Source organism: Artemia franciscana, chromosome 21 (assembly GCF_032884065.1).
Source record: "Artemia franciscana chromosome 21, ASM3288406v1, whole genome shotgun sequence".
Classification (NCBI taxonomy): domain Eukaryota; kingdom Metazoa; phylum Arthropoda; class Branchiopoda; order Anostraca; family Artemiidae; genus Artemia; species Artemia franciscana.
In genome coordinates, this window is record NC_088883.1 from 6620814 (window position 1) to 6640082 (window position 19269).

General features: G+C 34.5%; 2 protein-coding genes across 2 annotated transcripts in view; both read left to right on the top strand.

The window, feature by feature from the left end:
- Positions 1 to 19269, top strand: part of LOC136041046 (ubiquitin-like modifier-activating enzyme ATG7) — a 567744-nt gene that overhangs the window by 461464 nt on the left and 87011 nt on the right. The window lies entirely within an intron of this gene.
- Positions 1915 to 18701, top strand: LOC136041044 (DNA mismatch repair protein Mlh3-like). Its single transcript, XM_065725577.1, has 4 exons — positions 1915 to 2135; positions 5323 to 5443; positions 13850 to 13992; positions 18523 to 18701. The coding sequence occupies exons 1-4, from the start codon at positions 1962 to 1964 to the stop codon at positions 18580 to 18582; spliced, it is 498 nt and encodes a 165-aa protein (XP_065581649.1). The 5' UTR covers positions 1915 to 1961; the 3' UTR covers positions 18583 to 18701.

Here is a 19269-nt window from a genome sequence, read left to right on the forward strand (position 1 = left end):
TAATTTTCATTTCAATACTAAAACTGATTACGAAGCAAATTCTGGGAATTGCGAATGGCAAAAAAATTCTTGATACCCTGATGTGTCCTCTATTCCTTTATTTTTTCATCACTAACGGGTCGCTGGAACATTGTTGGGATACTGATGTGGGTAGCTATCTGAGGCTCCTGAAATCCTCGCCCCATTTTCCTCGCCCCATGAAGGCGGGTGACATATCCTGGTTGATCTTGTGTGGAATGACGAGAGTTGACTTCGGGCAGGGTTCAATTAAACAAAAGCTCAGTTAATTGGGGTTTAGTTGCATTAGGGTTCAGCTAAATGAGGGTGTTTTGCGCTTGAGTTAATCTGCTGGGGGGCTCAGTTAAACGGTGATTCAGCTGACATAGGACTTAGTTGCATAAGGGTCCAGTTAAATGGGCTTGAGTTGCATGGGGGTTCAGTTGCACAAGGATATGTTGCACTAAAGTTCTGATACACGAGGGTTCAATTGCACAGGGCTTCGGCTTCCCTGAGGTAAGATGCACGAGGGGTCAGTTACGTCGGTTCATCTGAACAAGGTTCAGTTATGTGGACATCCGTCATTTTGTATGCTGGCTCAAATTTTTCTTATGATTTTTTTTTATTTACGTTTTGTTTTTACATTTTATTTTATTTTTTTATCATTATTTCTGGACGGTTAGTGATTTTGTTGTGTGGTTCAACTTTTAGCTGAAAGTTTAAATTACACAGCAAAGCACCAAATGAAGTATTGCTTAACTGAAATGGTTCCTGAAAATCCATAACTATGAGTAATCATGTACCCCTTCTTGCCCTATTTATGGCTTCTTAAAAATCTATTATCATTCCAATTATTGTCGTGACCATATTATTATAGAAGAACATGTCAATGTCTTGTAAGTGCAAAAAGCATATATTTAGCTGCAACTCAATTTCGGAAAATGGATATTTTAATGAGGTCTTCCATCTGACCCACTTCACGGGGTAAGCTTCCAATCAATGGTGTCAATTAAGGGAGGAGCGCTAAGGAGGGAGGAGCAATTAAGTGAGGAGTAGGGGTACTATATCCCTTACCAACAACTTTTATTAAGTGCTTATTGTTGAAAATATTTTTGGGGAAGGGTCATAGAAAAACTGGAAAAGTTATCCCACACCCCCTTCTAGATTTTTATAATAGATTTTTGACATCCCATCCCCGGTTACACTTTCATCAATTAATACCACTGCTTCTTAGACGAATTTTTTCATATTTCAAAGGAAGCAATAGAACTAGACAATTGAATTAATGCTGTAAAAGGAAAGAGGGTGTATAATCGTTCCCCGTCTCAACCATTAAAAGACAGTTCTCCCCTCTACCCTAACCATTGGAAGACAGAACATATATAGAGAACAGAATAGTAAGTCTTTATTATCTGTTCTCAGTGGATTTGGTTGAAATCTAAATTCAAACATGACTGATGATTTGTTGAAATATTGCTGAACTGGACACCCGGTCCCTGAAAATCAATAGCTGCCAGAAATTTTTTTTACAGAGATATTATATAGTTTCTTCTTCTTTTTCTTCGGAAAAACAGCGCAAACAACCGTTTGTTTCGGAAAAACAAACAAGTCTAAGAAGGTGTCCTTTCGTTTTAAAAGAAATATTGTGCTGACCACCATATTTTCCCATCTTATTCTTGTTTATTTCAATTGTAATTTCCATCAACTAAATTGTATCATGCACTGCCATCTTAGACTGTTTTCCTATATCTTAACAAATGAACAATAGTATTTCTTCTTTTTCAAGCTTGATTTTAAGTTTACAGGTTAAAAACCCGCTGATGTATGTACTGACATAAAACAAACTGGAGTTTTCCTAGTGGCTTTCTTGCCCTTACGCCCCCTAGGGGTTTATATCTCACCTTATAGATTTATACTAATTATAGTCTTGTCGTTTAGAGCATATTCAGCCAAATGGAACCGTTATGCATTGTCCGTTGAATCAGCCGTTAATCCTACCTTTCTGTGAAGAAAAAAAGAAAAGTGCAGGTACCAAAGTTGACCTCTTGCAGAAATGCGGTGTAACGCTTAAAGATATTGCAATTGGCCTTGAAGTAACATCAGTCCCCCTATGTTTTCTACTCAGGAAGAAGCATCAGGTATTTTATATCAGTAAGTTTGTCTGAGTGTCAGTACATAGGGGAATTCTTTTTTGTGTCTCTGACTAGTACTATGTCCCTTATTCAGTAATAATAATAGTATTAGTAGTATTATTCAGTAATAGTGATAATAATAATAATAATAGTATTAGTAATAATATTCAGTAATAAATTCAGTAAAAAAGGAAAGTGAAGGTACCAAAGTTGACCTCTTGCAGAAATGCGGTGTAACGTTTAAGAATATTACAACTGGCCTTGAAATAGCATCAGTCCCGCTATGTTTTCTACTCAGGAAGAATTATCAGGCATTTTGTCTCAGTAAGTTTATCTTAGTGTCAGTATATCAGGGATTTTTTCAGTAATTCTATATGTCTCGGACTAGTATTAGATCCCTTATTGAGTAATTTCATCCGTCTGTCAGGATGTCGAGTGGACTTTTCGGTGATTTTTCTGTCTGTAAGGATATTAGTTTTTCCGGTAATTTTTCTGTGTCGGTCATTATATCAAGTAGGCTTTTCCCAGTGGCAGTTCTGGCCTCTCTTTTGTCCGGCGCAAAATATTGATTAGTGTCCCCATCCCCTGTTTCCCCATCCCCACAAAATTTTCAGGCCAAATTTTAGCATAAATTTCATTTACTTACTGAATTATTTTCAATTTGTTAATTAATTAATGATTTATTTTTAGCTGTTTTCAATTTTTTATTTTGATTTTTTAATTATTATTGGTTATTCTGGCTATCATTATTTAATTACTTTTTTCTTTTTAATTTATGTTTATTTTAGTAATTAATTAATAATTTATTGATTATTTTTATTTATTAACTGCATCCTCTACTGTATTTTAGTAAAAATAAAATTAAAAAAATGGTAAAATATCATAACTGATAGATTTTTTGTTCAAATCTTGCCCAGACAAGTGCCCCCTCGGTCATTCCCCTATTAGATAGATAGATAGATAATTATTAATGTGCAACAGTTATATAAATAAATATGACAAACCAGTGCAAATGCCTGGTGGCATACTGACAGTACTGTCAATTTTACGTTAGCACTGACAAAATAAAAATAGGTCAAGCCAAAGTGAATACAAGCCTACAACATCATCATAAATATATATATATATATATAACTTACATATATAACTTATAACTTACATATAAATCCGCCATACCTTTAATCCCCGCGCTCAATAATTTTGACAAATTTCAACTTTGCGATTATGTTTTACAATTTTCAGTAAATAATAAGTTCATTATTTCTGAAAAAAATTATTTTCATCACTGCGTCGTTAAATTTTTTTAAAGTAATTTTAAAAACTCTCGCTTATTGCTACAATCTCGTACTGATATTGGAATTGAGTTCCAAATTTTTGACCCAGTATGATGGATGCTGAAACTCGCTCTTGACGTAGGACGAAAGTCACACGAAAAATCTGAACGATGAGTGGTTGGATAATTATGAAATTGGGAATTAGTTGAAAAAATACCAGAGAAATTTGAAGGTAAAGTATTGTACAAATAATCATGACAAATATTATAATTAGAAATTGTATGAAGTTAATTCAAACAGTGTATTCCTGAATTCCCATATAAGTGTCTAACTGAAGATCCATGCTCAATATTAAAAAGGATTCTCATTGCTTTATTCTGGAGTATTTGGACAGATTTAAATACAGATGAAAAAATAGAAGCCCAAACAGAAATACAATAAAGAAAATATGGGTGGATAAAAGAATAGTAAATTGCTTTTAGAATATTTTTAGGAAAAAAATAACGAAGACGTGATAGAATACCAATTTTTCGGGAAATTTTTAACGATACTGTCTTCACATGTTTATGAAACGACAAATTTTCATCTAAAATAACACCAAGGTATTTAAACTGATCAACCCTTTTTAATTCAAGACCATTCAACAAAAAAGAGAATCCATCTGAAATAACCGATCCAGTTCGCGAAAACAATATATATTGGCATTTTTTGCAAACTCTAGCAAACTAAAACCAGCTCTGGATTTTTTTCAGTTTTCTATCGGTCTTTCACTTATTGAATGTTTATTTTGCATTGTATCTAGAGTCACTTATACAACTAAAATATGCTCTAAATATATCACGGATTTTTCTATGTTCACTTATCGGGAATATTTTTCACTTATACATTATGGCGCGGGGGTCTGATTCTGATTTTTAACAATATGGGAGTCAGCTAGACGGGTTTTTATCGTAGAAAAAAAGTATATAGTAATGCGGATGCACATTTCCATTGAATTTACTATAAATGTTTGTCTAAGAAGATACTGAACTATTTATTTATAGAAAACCATTTCTATATATATATTGGAGATGAAAAAATCATCTCTAAGAATTAAAAATATTTCTACCTAGAAATGATTATTAAATAGAAATATTATTCAGGATGCCTTGTTTCCCAATAATTATTCTTACTTCTATTTTGTAAAGAAAGTGGAAAACCAGTTAGAGGATATACGATTGACATATCACTCCAATCCACTAGTTTCTAGGCTTTCAACGCACTAATGGAAGTCTTTAAGCGGTGTTAATATTAGTCTAGCCAGACTTCCATACTTAAACATGGATCTTCATCACGGGGCGTTCTCCCCTGAGGATGTATTTTCAGGAATCCATGTAAAGTATGTTTAGAGTAAAAGGCTTGTTATGCGCCTAAGAAGCTTGAAGAAGCTACTTGATTTACAGGATTTTAAATCTTTCCCACAGAATTCGGGTTTTTAGATCAATATGCCTGGCTATAGCCTTCCCCCTTTTATCTTTCTTGTTCTTTCCATATCCTCGATTTTTACTTTAAGGATTTTTTTACTCTTGATTTTGAGACGTTTATCTTAACTATTAGTCTAATCTAAAACCTGGAATTTTAAAGATATTTTGTGTACTTTTTCTTTTCATTTGGCGTTATTTTACTGTATAATGTTGAAATCCGTGCTACAATTTTTTTTTAGCCCTATGGCAAAAAAATATTTTTAGTTTTTAGTTCACTATTTTTAGTTTTTTCCTTTTTTTATTTTTTTTTTTTCTTTTTTTAGTTTTTTCATTTATTTTAGTTTTTTCTTTTTTAGTTTTTTTCTTTTTTTAGTTTTTTTTTTAGTTTTTTCATTTATTTTAGTTTTTTCTTTTTTAGCTTTTGCTTCTTTTTAGGTTTTTTTTTTTACTTTTCAGACTAGAGATCAGTTGCAGCAGCTTGTATCTGACACAATAGATGAAGTTTTAGATACACCATTAAGATCTGAATTTATTCCATCTACAGTTGTGTCGGCACTTGCTTCAATGGCTTGTCACGGTGAGTTGGTGCTTTTTATCTGCCCTCTGACCTAATTTAGATGTCACTTTGTACAGGATTAAGGATAGAGGAACCAGGATTAGGGCTGAAATCCCCTGTGCCTTCTAAAACCCAGAATGTCATTTGCTGCTGTTTTGTGTGAGCAGTGTGAATCAGCAGTATAATCAGCAGTATGATTTATTTTTAATAATTTAATTAAAAATAATTTATTTTTATTAATAAATCAGCAGTGTTATTTATTTTTCTTAACATCAATAAATAAAGAAAGAGAATCGTAATATTAACCGGGTAAAAAAAAAAGGTAAAGGATACGGCATTAGACTTTACAGTCCGTACCGCCGGTGCTGATCTCCGTTTCTTGGCCCTTCAGCCAGGAAGTGCAATGGGGGGTTGGGGGCCAGCCATCCTGTGCTTTCGCACACCCTTCCTGTTTACCTTCCCCAGATTTCTCCAGGTACCCATTTAGAGCTGGGTCGACTCTGGCTAAGCTTACAGAGTCACGCCACTGACCCCCGTCCCAAACTGAAGAATTGGGTACACCGGGATTCGAACCCGCGTCCTCTCAGACAAGGGATCCCGAATCCAGCACACCAACCCATTCGGCCAGGAACCGGGACTACTGAGAAGAGCTATTAAAAATAACTAACTCTTTAATATATAACGATATTCATGCTTCGAAGACTCAGCCATTTCAGATTTACTAACGTTATAAATGAAAAAGAAATAAAATATATTGTTTTCAGTAAAGTGCAAATGACGCTTGGACCTTCAAAATGGTTAGGGTTGGCCTCACTCATTTTGTTTTAATTTCTTTGTTTTGGATCTCATTTGTTTAGTGATAGTGATTATTATTATATTGTATTATCCATTATATTGCATAATTTTATTATTATATTATTGCTTCAAATGTTCTTTTATCAGTATTTTATTTAATATCTATCTATATATATATATATATATATATATATATATATATATATATATATATATATATATATATATATATATATATATATATATATATATATATATATATATGTTAAAAGTAGAATAGCTAAGGCTCAGGGTGTTTTTTCACAGTTGAAAAAAGTTTGGAAGAATAGGAAGATAAGTCTGCAAACCAAAATTAGAATATTAGAATCTACAGTGATGACAGGGGTCAAATATGGCTCTGAAGCATGGGCGCTCCGTAAAGTAGACGAAAATTTACTAGATGTTTTCTAGAGAAATTGCCTACGGATTGTTCTGGGTACCCGGCTGAGTGACCGTATTTCAAACAGTAGGTTTTACGAAAAATATGGTTCAATCCTGCTTTCTACGGCTATAATGAAAGAAAGTTGAGATGGCTAAGCCACGTTTTGCGGATGAAGGATGACAGATTGCCAAAGATTGTCCTTTTTGGCCAACCGTCTGGGGCTACACGGAAAGCAGGTCGTCCTCGTCTGGGTTGGGAGGATGTCATAAATAAAGATTTAAAGAAAATGGGAACTTCCTGGGAGGGTGTAAAGAGCGAGGCCTTGAATAGATTAGGTTGGAGGAGGAGTGTGCGTAGCTTTGTTGGCCTCAGGCGGCTTGGTGCTGCTTGACTTACTTACCTGACTTAAGTCTCCTGCCGAGCACTGCTCGGCGTAGAGAGTGACGTCTGCCTCCTCCACCCACTTCGGTCCACGGCGAGTATTTGCTCTTCGCCCTGTCTGATGTTTGCCATCGTCAAGAACTCGGACAGGCTGTTGGACCAACGTTTCTTCGGTCGACCGCGAGGTCGCTTCCAACCAACTTTGATAGGGTCGAAGTCATAGATCATCTTTGCGGGTAGATGTGGTGGCATTCGAAGCAGATGCCCGAACCATCGTAAGGTTCGCTCGGCTGCTTGAGTCGAAAACCAAGACTGCTCTGTGAGCTGCAGAAGCTTTTCATTGCTGACGAAGTTGGACCATCGTAGGCCCTCAATCCTCCTCAGGCTCTTTGCATGAAATACATCTATTTTCTTGAGGGTTGCAGCTGATGCTTGCCATGTCTCAGCTCCGTAAAGCATCACAGAGCCGACTAGAGCGTTGAAGATCCGCAGTTTCGTTTTGCGACTGATGTTTGGTTTCCGCCAGAGGTGACGATTCAGTCTACCCATGACAGAAGACGCTTTAGATAATCTCGCCTGCAGCTCGGGGAGAAGTGAGCCATTTGAAGAAATTACGGAGCCCAGGTAGGTGAAATCTTTGACAACCTTGATGCTAGTGGTGCTGTCCAGGCTAACTGGAGAGTTAACAGCAGGAGAAGACGGGTCTATGGCCAAAATTTTAGTTTTATTCCAGTTTATATGCAGTCCTACTTTGGCAGCCTCTTCTCGCAGAATTCGGAGCGCTTCCAGCAGCTGCTCCATGGAGTCCGCCAGAATGGCCGAGTCATCGGCAAAATCAACATCTTTGATGGTATTATCTCCGAATTTGAGCCCAAAGCTGAGACATGAAGTGGTTTTTGTCATAACGTAATCTATGATGACATTGAAGAGCTCTGGGGCCACTGCACATCCTTGGCGCACCCCTGTCGTGATTTGAAAGAACGGGCTGCGCCGACCATTTACTTGTACACAGCTCTCCGTCCCATGGTGCAGCGCCTTGAGAAGTCTGCAATATTTCTCGGGTAGGCCAGTCAACTCTAGAATCCGCCAAGTAGCTTTTCGATCGACTAAGTCAAATGCAGCACGGAAGTCAACGAAGGCAATAAATACTTTCTGTTGGAGCTCTGTGGTCTTCTCTACTATTTGTCGAATCGTGAAAATCTGCTCGATGGTTGAACGTTTCGACATAAAACCAGCTTGCTCCGGTCGCCGGATTTTTCGAATGATGCTCTGGCATCGATCCAGCAGGACCATTGAAAACAGTTTGCCAGGGACTGACAGTAGGGTTATTCCCCGGTAGTTGGAGCAGTCGCTTCTTGAGCCTTTTCTCTTCCATAAGGGGATGATGACACCCTTCCGCCAATCCTCGAGAATTATCTCTGTTTGCCAGATTGTAGAGAACAGGGTGTGTAGAAATAGGAGCATTGCAGGACCTCCATATTTTAGCAGCTCTGAGTTTAAGCCACAGATACCAGCAGCTTTATTATTCTTGAGTCTTTTTACTGCATGCCCAATTTCTGAGGGGCTAAAAGGCTCATCTGGAGGAACATCTGTTCCAGGTCTTTGACTGCAAGGTTGGCTGGGACTATCATTAGGAGGCGCAGACGGACCAGTATTGTTGAGGAACGAACAGAAGTGGTTCTTCCACCGCTCAAGACAAGAACCCTCGTCAGAAAGAAGTGCACCATCCCTGGACAGGACAGGACCCAAGGTGGGAGTTTTATTTTCAGTGAGATCTCGGAGATGCTTGAAAAGGCTGCCCATGTCTTTCTTTTTTGCAGCTAGCTCAATTTCAGTTGCATATATATATATATATATATATATATATATATATATATATATATGTATATATATATATATATATATATATATATATATAAATATATATATTATATATATATATATATATAATGAAAAAAGAAATTGCCAATGCAACAGCACAAACACGTAAAACAAAACAAAAAAACAGAAGGAGAAAAGGAAGACTGTTTTCCTACATTAGTGATTAGTATAGATCAGTACTTGAATGAGGCCTTAACCCTACTCATCCATATAATCGCATAGGTCAAACAGCATAGCCATACACAATAAACCATAAAGAATAATCCATGGACAAGCAGTCGTGTCGTAAGTAAGTATAAGTCGTCATTTACCAAATATTAAAAACAATAATAAAAGAAATCAGAGGCAACAACCCAACACAAGGGCCCACCAACAAAGCTGTAGATCCCTACAAAGGCTCTTAAGCCTTTGAGAGTGGGAGATTAAACATTACTTTAAATAATAGTACTTAAATCAATTAGGAGGGCAAGAAGAGGAAAACGAAAGAAAAAATGTAACAACAGGAACAAAAAATACAATATAAATCAAAATAAGTGGTTAAACAAATAGAAAAGGAAAGATAGAGGGGGAAAAGAGAAGGGGAGGAGTGAAATAACTCTCTAGGCATAGGAAGCGGTCAGTTAGCTCTTTTTTAAAATGTCCATAAGAATGACATTGCCAAATTTTAATAAGCATGAGGTGCCACGTAAAACTGGATTAGAATCTGATCTTGTGGTTTTAGTTCTATGAATGAAAATATCCATGTCATTTCTGAGACAAAAAGAAACACAAGATTCCTTTCTTTTTTCAGAATTTAAAAGGTATAATTGTTTGAAAAAGATGGGCTCTTTGGCCCCCACAAAGGCTCTTTGGCCTGTGAGAGTGGGAGGCTAAACATGACATTCAATGATAACACTAAAATCAAACAGAGGGACAAAAAGAAAAAAAAAAACACCAACAACAAAAACTACAATGCCAATCAAAATAAATAAATTAAATAAGTTGAAAAGGAAGGATAAAGAGGAAAAAAGAAGTGGGGGAGAGAAATAACCGTCTAGGTATAAGAGGTGGTCAGTTAGCAATTTTTTTAATTTTCCATAAGAATGACCTAGCCGAATTTTAAGTGGTAGGGAATTCCATATGAAGGCACAACATAAAACTGGATTGAAATCTGATCTTATATTTTCCTTTTGTGAATGAAAATATCCATGTCATTTCTGAGAGGAAAAGAAACACAAGATTCATTTCATAGCTCAGAGTTTAAAAGATATAATTGTTTGAAGAAGTTAGGGAGGAGCCCTTGAAATTACTTAAAAATGAAGCAAGAGGAAAGAAAGATGTATGTGGATTGACCATCCAATAAATTTACGTTGAGCTGGCTTGTCAACTTCAATTCAATTTATTCAAAAAAAAAAAGATAACGCTAGTAATAATAAAGATCCTGGAAGTGAACTTGTTGAGGACCATAACAACAAAAAATTGAAAAGGAAGAAGAGAGAGAAAAAAAAGAAAAGAGAAAACATAGGTACTTAAAGCAAAGTGAATAAAAATTTTGAGAATTATAATATCAAAATTTTGGTACATTGTTATACAGCGTGCAAAAACTTGTGGATAGCTCGACACTGGAGGGTATTATACTTCATTGAAGAATAAATTTATAAATGGGGGACCTCAAATACTAATTTAGAATATTACACATTGTGGAAACTGGGAGGATAAAAGAAGAGAATGTTGGTAGCCATTGATTCGTATAAGGTTGAATGAGGGAGTGAAATACGACTTTTATTATTGCACCAGGGAAACAATGAAGAAGCTTCCGAAGAACTCTTAGCTTTATGGAGAGCTTAAGTCTGTCAAGAGCACATTGATCTCTAAAAGAAAGATTTTCTTCCAATGAAGTGCCCAGGAATTGAACATGTCTATCAGGGGGACGAGTTGTATCACCATGAGTGGTAGAAATAGTTTGAACCGAAGGACAAGAAGTATCTGATCTGGAAAAAATAAGTAGACTAGATTTAGATGGATTTAGGGCTAGGGATTAGTATCGAACCAAGCAAAGGTTCTAGGACAGAACACATTTTCATGATAAGGGAAATTCCTTAATTTCTCAACACCCAAGGGCACTATCTTCTGCAACTGCGAATAGCACTGGCTCTCGAGCCGCCTCACTGGATGGAACCAAATTGTGATCACAAATGCTTCATTAACTTCGTTTAGTTTGTTCAGATGCAGCAATAAAAAGATCATTGATGAATAATTGATGAATTAAGTAACATTTACTTAAAAACCCTCTTCAAGATATTTCATGAGAATTTTGGGAAGCTTGTTCAAATAACTCCCCAAAGCAACACAAGATGGCACAGTCTGCAATTGGAGCCTGAGATGATGAAGATTGCAAGATCTAATTCTTACCATCATTCGTTCATACCCCGAGTCATCAGGATCTGGAACAAATTACCATTCCCAGTCGAAAAGATGAAATCACTGGAAGCCTTCTCCAATAGCCTAAACATAAACATACTATATCTCGAGACGTTTAACGTATAACGACTTTAAATGGCAATCGTGCTGCGGTCGATTCGCTCATCGCCCTGCCATAACATTTTTCTTTTAAAAAGGTGTCAGTTATGTGGAAATTTTGTATTGAGAGGCGTAATGAATAAATTATTTATTTATTTATTTAATATAAGGAATAAAACAGGTCCTAGGATAGACCCTTGAGGGACACCAAAATCATCATGGTATTGATCTTGAAGCTTAGGATCAATACTGATAGACCTTTCAGATAAATAAGTTTCAAACCAGTGATAACTTTTTTCCTTCTATCCCTATGTGCTCCATTTTGGAGAGTAAGATAGTATGTGATATGCTGTCAAACACTTTTCTGACGCCAATGAATATTGCAGCTGGAGTTCTACCCTCATCAAGTGTCTTGTGAATGAACTTCAGCAAGGTCATGGAAGCATGTTCTGTTGAGTGTTTAGAGCGAAAACCAAACTCATTGTAATGGAAATGTTTTTTTTTATCAAGAAACAACAAAAGTCTAGAGAGCATACATGTTTCAAAAATTTTACTAAAGGTTGATAAAAAAGAAATTGGTCGGTAATTTGAAGGATCATCTCTAGAAGCACCCTTATGGAGTAAAACCACTGGTATATTTTTGGGCACTAATATCACTATTACAGCAATTTTGTTTAGTTTGTTCGGATACAGTAGTGAATAGGTCGTTGATGAGAATAAGCAGGGGTGTAATTTGCTATGGGACAAGGGGGTAACTGCCCCTCACAGACCTTGGTTTTCCCCCTTCCCAGCTGAAATTTAGTTTTTTCCAAAATTCTTTTAAAACTAAGATAAGTGCATAATTTAAACATCAAAAGAAAGGGATCAGTTTCCTCTAGTATATAGTACCTTTATAGCACTATAAAGTATCCTTATAGTACTTTCATAGTACTATATAGTACTTTCATAGTACTATATAGTACTTTACTGTACTATATGGTTCATTTTTCAGTTTTTACTGTCATTTTCACTTGGTTTGGGAAATTGGCTCCAACTTTGCCCCATCCCCCAGGATTTTGACGAAATTACGCCAATGAATATAAGGAATAAAACAGGTCCTAAGATACACGCTTGAGGGACACCAAAATCAGCACAGAAACGACCTTAAAGCTTACGGTCAATATTGGTAGACCCTTCAGACAAATAAGTTTCAAGCCAATGACATTTGTATCCCCGTATCCCTATCTGTTCCTTCTTGAGGAGTATAATTATTTTTTGTTGGTTTTAATGTCATCTAAATCCAGGTGTCTATATAACTTGCCAACAAACTTTATGAACGTCTACGATTTTGATTTATATACAAAAATGCTGTAATCAGCCTGGTCTTGTCACTGCTCTGGATTTGGAAATCAACAAGGAGTTTCGTTTATTTTGCTAGATTCAAAGCTGAACATACATCATGTATGTTCATGATTGTATGTTCAATGAGTAGGGCTCATTTTTCATGAGCCCTACTAATCTCAAATTGAGAAGCTGTTAGACATCTATTTGATTACCATCGATCTAAAACTCAGCATCTTTCATTATTCTTCGTATGGTTTACTAACTTTAAACAACAATTGCTTGAGAATTATTTGAAATTTGCTCAAAATAAAACACATAAACTCTTGATCTTTTATAGTTATGTATTTTTTTCTTTGCTCGTGAACTACCGTCAAATGTGCGGAACGTCTACGAGTGAATAAGGATGCTACCAGTCTCTGCACTATGACAGTTATGTACACTTTTGTTTATTTTTAGGCTACATCAGGGTACAAATCTTTCATATTTTGACAATTTAGTTATTTTGATATCCATGATTCAAAATTATGATACTCGATCTTCTTAGTTATTTAATATCCTTTGACTGTTTAGACCCGGTCGACGTTTTCTCTGCTTTATAGGGGTATTCGAAGTTGGAACAATCTTGATCAGAGTTTAAAAAATAATATTGATATTTTTTTTCAAGAGTGAAATAAAAGAAATTTTTTTTACTATGTATGGATTTTAGTTATTTTGTTTTATTATATATTTTTTTGGGGAGGGGATGTAGATAAATAATTCAGTAATTTGTTCTGGCCTCTAGGGGTATGATTTTATTAGTATTGTTGAATTTGTTTGTTGTAAGGGTTGTTTTGCCGATTAGGTCGTACTATTGGTTTTATACAAAAAAAAATCTTTGTCCTGTATTATTTTCTAATGCATTTTTGCCGCTCCCTCGGATAAGTTTTTTACTTCTCGGGGTGGCTGTTATTATTTTTTTTTTTCGGTTCAATAATAAACGTTTTTCTCTCTAAAATGGTAACTTCTTTTTGTTCACGTTCAGTTTGATTTCTGCTCAACTTCTTTACCGATGTTTAATAGGTTTGTTTTTCTTCAACTTTTGTTTTTGTAGATTCTTATAGTTTTTTCTTCAGCTACTTCTTTTACAGGCTCAGTTCGATTTGGTCGCAAGATGTCGCGAGACTCATGTTTGCAGTTGATTAGACTTTTGTCAGCCCAAAAGCTGCCCTTCCAGTGTGCCCATGGTAGACCAAGCTTGGTACCGCTAATCAAGATTCCCACTATTGCTAAGGTAGGTTTTATGCGTGCTAGTGAATTCACAGATTACTAATTTGATTTAAAAATCATCTTTCTCTTAAATATCTTAATGAGGGAAGAGGGGAGGCAAGTTCTTCAGAACAGTAACAGCGGTCGAAGAATATAACCTTTTTCTCTTGAAAACTTTCTTATGAAGAAAAAGGGACTGTCAAAAAAGTCAAATAGGCTGGACAGCTGTATAAGTTTTTTTGAAAGTGTCTTCTTTAGGAGTGGAAGGAGGGTTTGGTCAAAAAAATAAAAATGATGTTCTTATTAAGGCTATGGAAAATTGGTTGAAACCTCAAATCAAGATTTTGGACTTTGACTACCAAGTCCAGATTTTGAGTTTTATTAAAATAGTTTTTCATATGTCTTTACGTTTATAATTGATTTAAATTTAAATACAAAATTGAAATTTAGATGTAATCGAGGCATTGATTTAAATTTTTATATAAGTTTTTCTTAATAATGTTGGTATGCGCGAGTAGCCTATCTTTCAAAACAGTAAAAAATACTTTAACTGCCATGACAGCTGATCTTGTTAATGCCCATGCAGGGGGGGGGGGGGATGTCGTTACAACAATAGAAAATGGCTGAGCGGTAGTATAAATTTGTCAAAACAGCAAAAATGGATGAGTAATGCTAACACTATGACAAAGTAAAGTCGAAATTAATAGGTTTTGGAGGCTGAAGACCAAGTCTGGTACTGCTAATCAAGATGCTGATAATTATTAGACTAGGTTTTTACGTCTTTTAATATCAAATTGCTTCAAAATACTAATTTTGGTAATTATGACGGATTTTCTAAAAATGTCTATATGGGCTATGAGGAGACGAAGGGGGGGGGGCTAATTTTTCAAACAGAAAAAAAATATTTGATTTCCCTATCAGCTTTTCTTAAAAATATCTTTGTAGGAATCAAAACAGCGGAATTGGGTGAGTCATCTGAAAACTATTTAAAAAGGGGAATGAATCCTCAGTAGGTATACAGGACGCCTTAAAAAACATCATTTAGACAGCTTAAATTCTCATGAGTTTTCAATCGGTATAGGTACAATAACATATGGTAGAGAATTAGAAATAATATAAAGAAATGGACGTGTGCTTATGGCAAACGTGCCTGTGTCTATGACTAAATTTGTTGCTGGTACTCAATATTCCAACATTATTAAAACATTTTCTGTGTTTTGTTTTCATACAAAAAGGAAGTAAATATTTCAAATAAAAAAAATATTAAAGTAGAAAAAGTATGTGAAAAAAATTACAGGCAACTATACAGGAAACTAATTTTTTTTATAAAAACCTTACATAATGTAAAATACTTGTTTTTGGGCTTCTTTTCACAGAAACGCGGAAATAAGAAAAAAGCTAGAGATGACTAAAAAGGCTAAAAATCCGGGTCTAACATATAAGAAGTAAATGAAAAGATAAAAGTATATAGAAAAATGAAAATTTTGCAGTAACGTCAGATTACAGTATTACAGGTATTTAATTAGATTACAGGTAAATAGTTACCCGTTTTTACTAGTTTTTGTTTTGTAATAACGTTAGATTACAGGTAAATAATTATATAACGTCAATTTTGTGATAATGTGCAGTAAAGACTTTTAAATTATTCAACTGTAGTTGAAATATTCTGAGTAGATAATCGGAAATGTTTTCAGGCAAAAAGAAAGCAAAAATGAAACTAAAAGTTACAATAGCCGTTTGTAACGGCTATTGCCGTTACAAACGGGAATAGTAACTAATAACAATTAATTCCTGTATTTAATTAATATTAATATCCTGTAATTAATAACCTGTGGCAACACAGCTAAACAAAATGCAGAAATAACTCTCCTGTCGATAAGAAAAAAAGACAGATCTTCTGTGTTTGATCTAAAGATCTAAAAGAAAATTTTGTGATAACGTTTCAAATTATTCAACTGTGGTTAAGATATTTTGACAATCGGAAATGTTTTTCAAATGAAAAGAAAAGAAAAATGAAACTATGGTGTGTTGCAAAGGCCAATGACAATGAAACACAAACCAAACATTTCAAAACACGCTTGGACTCAACTCTTTCTATATTAGTTACATTGTCATAGCTACATACTGATCTTTTGCGTTTGTTTTTGTTGTTTTATTTGCAATGCTCCTTCATTTTCTTTTTGTTTGAAGACGAGTTTTCAGCAAATAATAATAACAAATCTTCTTTGCGGCATGAAAGATACAGCAAAAGAAAATATAGTAGTAAGCCCCTTGTAAATTAAAAAAAAAATATACATATCTTTTCCGTTTAATCTCAAGATCATTTCTGACATTTTCATATTTCTATGATGACTGTGAAAAACGTTTTCTGCGCTGTTTTCAAAGGAAGAATTGGCACCAAAACATAAAATATCATTTTTTAAATAAAAATAAACTTATATCTTTTACCATCCTTTTTTTTTTGTTTCTGATGTACTTGGAATTTTCCCTGTTTTGTGTGTCTCACTTCTCAGAACATTATAGTAAGATATTCAATAAGAAATAATTTCAACAGATTTTGACCTTTTTTTTAAGTTTCTCAAACCTTTCCAAATAGGGAGGACATAGTCGATTGATTGCCAAATTTTGAAAATTGGAGACAAAATAGTGATGTGCTCAGCCATGATAATGTAAAGGCTAAAAAGCTGGTATCCAGGGAACCCTCTCCCCCGCCCAAACTAATCACAAATTTTGAATCTTTTATCTATTTGGCCTAGGTCCATAATTTATGTAAAACTAAGACAGAGAATGGTCAGAAAATAAAATAGCTAATAAATATAGATTTGATATCTATATTTAATATAAAATAAATATATCTTAGATTTAATATAAGATAAATATAGATTTGAGCTATTAATTTATAGTTTAGCGTAGCTTAATAATTAGGCTATAGGAGGTGCCTATTGCCTTATCTATAATTCTGGGTAAAAACCCAGCCTGTATAACCTAGCCGAGTATATTTATATCATGTTTTTAAATATGATTTGCACAATTAGTGGCAACTTTTGTAAGGCAAACTGAGATGGGATGGCGCTGTTACTAGAATACTAAGCCAATTGGTAATTTTAGATCTTTCAAGCAGTCTCAAGAAAATGACTTGTTTCAGGGAAAGGTCACCCCTGGTAAGACAGGCCATGAACAGAATAATACTAGCTAGAAAAAATGTTAATTGAATGCAAAAGACCACGGATAGCGTTTATATTAACGGGTTATTCAGATAGCTAAGAAGTAAACTTACCGCTTACCGCTACACATCAAACTTACCACGAACGTCAAGTATGACGTTCATCTCCGTCGCAAATGAACTATATATATATATATATATATATATATATATATATATATATATATATATATATATATATATATATATATATATATATCTATTCAGGGTCTATATTCGCACATTAGTGGGGGGGGGGGAGCTCATTTCTGATGCAAAGAAACGTTAAATTTGGATTTAGGATGCTATCCTCACTAAAGTCGTAAGTCTATAGACGTAAGTCTATCTGAATAATCTGTTAATATAAACGCTATCCAAGACCACAATATTTAGAAGAAAATTCTAACCTGTCATGGAGCCATATCCATTCCTTGATATGGATACTGCCATTGCCTCCCAGGTAGTCCTGACAACTTCTCTGTTGCAATGAAACTTGTCTGACTTCTCATAGATGTACTCTCTCTTTCTTGTGATGACAATAAAATATTCCCAAGATTCAACTTATTTATTAATTCCATGAACTTATTTTTAAAGTTTAGTACTTTCTTCTTTTCTTTTTTAAACACACTTTACGGAAAAGTCGCCTTTTGTAACACCGGAAATCGGACTGGATTCTTTTATTTTTTTAGCAGAATAGGAAGAACGTATGAAAATTTGATCACAGATTTTCCCATACAATGTGTATAATTCAAAAAATTACGCTCCTTATTCACTAGCTTGAACAGTAGTTAACTATTTCTTATTAGTTTTTGCTTACGATTTTTGCTTTTCTGGTGATAAAAGATTTCGACAATCTGTAAAAGTATTTATCGCTTTGTCGATGATAGCATACCGATATATCGATCTGTATACTGATAACAGTATTACCGATGGTAGAAATGTAGTATTTATGCGACTAGAATATTATCACTGAAATCATCCGGTCAAAAAGGCATTATCACGTCCAATAAATTTTTACTCATTTGACTATCTGTATACATAGCTATTACCCCAGTGATTGGTGCTTAGCATAGTGATTATTTATTTACTTAATTTATTGATTAATCAGTTAATTAATGAATAGTAATTTATTTATTAAATAATTATTGATTAGTTTACAGTGACTATTTATTTATTTTTTACGTAATTCGCGATGTCAACTTTTGTGCAACACAGTAATTATATTTTTACTTAATTTATCTATTAATCAGTTAATTAATTTATAGTAATTTATTAACTATTTATTTCTTTTTTACGCAATTGAAGATGTCAACTTTTGTGCGACATATTAACTATTTGTTTTTGTTTTTTTAGTTTCTGCTTTCAAAGCCGGTGAAGAACCTTGTAGCAAGGAAGAAAAAGTTCAATGCTTAATGCTGAATTCACTATTTTTTGGATATTTTTTTTACATATGCAAAAGAAGAAATTGATGTATTGGCAGGACTATTTGTATTTATTCTGTTTTCTATATATTGTTTCTATTTATCGTTTTATTTCTATTTGTAAGCATTGGTGTATTTTCAGGATTATACTGCAGATAAACCAAACTGGATACATTTTACCTACAAATTAATCTTTCTGAAAGCATCAAATCAATTCAATTTTAAGCTTTGTTTTCTAAATTTCAAATATAAAATTCTTTGCAGAAGAACTAGCTATGGGTTTTATTCTCCTTTCTTGGCAACTCGGGTCCTCGGATCTTCGTTTTTTTTTTTTTTTTTTTTTTTTTTTTTTTTTTTTTTTTTTTTTTTTTTTTTTTTTTTTTTGAGTCCTCAGATCGACGTTTTTTTGCTTTTTTTTCTTTAGTGACAGTCTTTCATATTTAAATAGTCGGCCTACTTTCTTGCCAGCAATTGATCTGAAAATATTTCAGCAGAGTGATCGTTGTGCAATCGGACACATATATTTATAGTAAACTAGCTGTTGGGGTGGCGCTTCGCGCCACCCCAACACCTAGTTGGTGGGGCGCTTCGCGCCCCCCCAAGCCCCCCCGCGCGCTTAAGTCGTTACGCGCCATATTAGTTACGCGCCATTGTAGTTGTGTCCCTGTGTCCCACCTGT